The sequence below is a fragment of the Morus notabilis genome, unplaced genomic scaffold, assembly GCF_000414095.1.
Source record: "Morus notabilis unplaced genomic scaffold, ASM41409v2 C11440907, whole genome shotgun sequence".
Lineage (NCBI taxonomy): Eukaryota > Viridiplantae > Streptophyta > Magnoliopsida > Rosales > Moraceae > Morus > Morus notabilis.
Window position 1 is genome coordinate 1 of NW_010387372.1, and position 1,830 is coordinate 1,830.

A 1,830-nucleotide genomic window follows, 5' to 3' on the forward strand; every position below is an offset into this window, starting at 1 on the left:
AAAAAAAAAAGGATCTTTTATCATATACTGCAAGTGTTCAACTGGATGTTTAGGCTTCCTTCTTGCACAAGTCTTCATGGCACACTTTACAATTGTATCTTATAAGAACTGTAATTTTTAAGAGACGAGTGAATCGTACTTAGATTATACTTGTCACTAACAATTTTGAAAAGGGAAATGGTACGGTATTAACCTTTCATGTGACAATATTTTGATTGTGTTCCACTGCATCATTGAGCCGTAACAAGGCTTCTATGTTAATAATGCTGTCACTATTTAAAATCCAAGATCAAAACTTGGGTATTCGTCCATTTCCTTCACACAAGTGAGTTCCTGAGAAAGATTCTTTTTATCACTAGCATGACCACAAGAAGGGGCGGAACTTGGCATATTGGAAGCGTTTGCTCCATCACACCATGCATCAACCTCCGTGTTTTCTGAATAAAGCTGCTGCAACAATAAGAGAGAAGTTAATGTTATACTTTTCGTTTTCATTTTTCATTTTTTTCTTCTTCCTCTTGGGTTGAGGAACACCAACATTCTACCAAAAACGACGACAAAAGAGTATCTATATATGAATCATAACAATGAACCGTGATGAAAAATGATTGTACACCATGAGTGTGTCTATTTTCTCAGCAGAAAATAAGGAGAATTGTGGTTTGTACCTGGTCGAAGTTTCCATTATCCATGTCCTTAGCTACTTGGCTGCCACTGCAACTGGATATTTCTGCAAAACCGGAATTCGTTTTAAGTTTTTTGTCAGATGTTCAGAATAAATTGAACGTCTTGAGAGTGATTCACATTTCAAATTTAAAAAGTTGCACGATTTGCCTTTGGAAGACATAGTATCAGATGGTTTGTCAAGGTCTATATTTTCTCTTGATTCCCTAGCATCCACATTTTCAGTTGATTGATCATGTGGGACTAATGATTTTGGTGGTTGATCATCTTCAGGGAGTTCGAGAACTGCAGCATTTGAAACTTTAGGCCGCTTTGTAGGGGTCACCTTGTCATCTGTATAACCTGCAGCCATGCTTTCTTCCTTCCTAGGTTTTTGCAGAATAGACAAAATTTGACTGACTGCACAATGGGGAAGAAAGTATGTTTGATAAGCAATATGTTAAGGTGCATATTAATATGATTGCATGCAATCCAGAGTTTGAGATCAAGAACAAACTTTCGGCTCTGTCGAGGCCTTCTGTTTTCAAGATAGTGCATTTACATATGTGCAAGTGGAAAAGTAATTCTCAAAGCCATTCATTTCAATGACCCAAGATATGCATAACCAAACGCTAAAATTAGGTGGTAGATAAGAAGGCAAACATGCACAAGAAAACGTCCAAAGTAATGATTATAATAACAAAATGATAATTTAGTTACCAGCCAAAATTTAATGAATAATTGATGGGGCGGGACATATTGTCTCGTTTCAATATTTTTTTATAATTTAAGGATATATAGACACACCATCACGTAAACGCTTATTTGAAGGTTCCTCCATGCTTGCTTCCTTTGTAGGCAGATTGGAGAAGTTGAATTTTGATTCTGCATCTTTCCTTAAACGGACATTGGTGTGAGATTTTCCTGCAATGCAACCAAGATAACATATTAACATCAGGAGGATATTGGATGTGAGAGGATATTGGATGTTTTAAAAGGTTTATTTTCTCAATATCCCATGCTTAGTAGTCAAAAGATTGTTAAGCGCAAAACTTTTTCATAATCAATAAGAAGAAGGGTTATTGGCAAGGAAAAGAACATGCATAAGATGGAGAGAATAGTAAATGATTTCTTAAACTAACAGCCAGGAAAAAAGAAAAAAAAAAA

At 35.7% G+C, this 1,830-nt stretch overlaps 1 protein-coding gene across 2 annotated transcripts; it reads right to left on the minus strand.

Annotated features, from left to right (window-relative positions):
* Positions 1 to 183: 183 nt before the first annotated feature.
* Positions 184 to 1,534, minus strand: LOC112095248. Of its 2 annotated transcripts, none has more exons than XM_024176928.1 (4): positions 1,471 to 1,534; positions 835 to 1,083; positions 669 to 730; positions 184 to 447 (listed from the first exon to the last, which is right to left on the minus strand). In XM_024176928.1, the coding sequence occupies exons 1-4, from the start codon at positions 1,502 to 1,504 to the stop codon at positions 277 to 279; spliced, it is 516 nt and encodes a 171-aa protein (XP_024032696.1). In that variant the 5' UTR covers positions 1,505 to 1,534; the 3' UTR covers positions 184 to 276. The 2 variants fall into 2 exon arrangements, with proteins under 2 accessions (XP_024032696.1, XP_024032695.1); XM_024176927.1 differs by having other exon boundaries at positions 184 to 450.
* Between the last annotated feature and the right edge of the window lie 296 nt (positions 1,535 to 1,830).

Coding starts and splice junctions, on each gene's coding strand:
- LOC112095248 (XM_024176927.1), bottom strand. CDS start 1,504: ATGGAGGAACCTTCAAATAAGCGTTTACGTGATG. Junction 1,084..1,470: donor AAATAAGCGTTTACGTGATG/GTGTGTCTATAT, acceptor CCCATTGTGCAG/TCAGTCAAATTTTGTCTATT. Junction 731..834: donor TGATACTATGTCTTCCAAAG/GCAAATCGTGCA, acceptor CCGGTTTTGCAG/AAATATCCAGTTGCAGTGGC.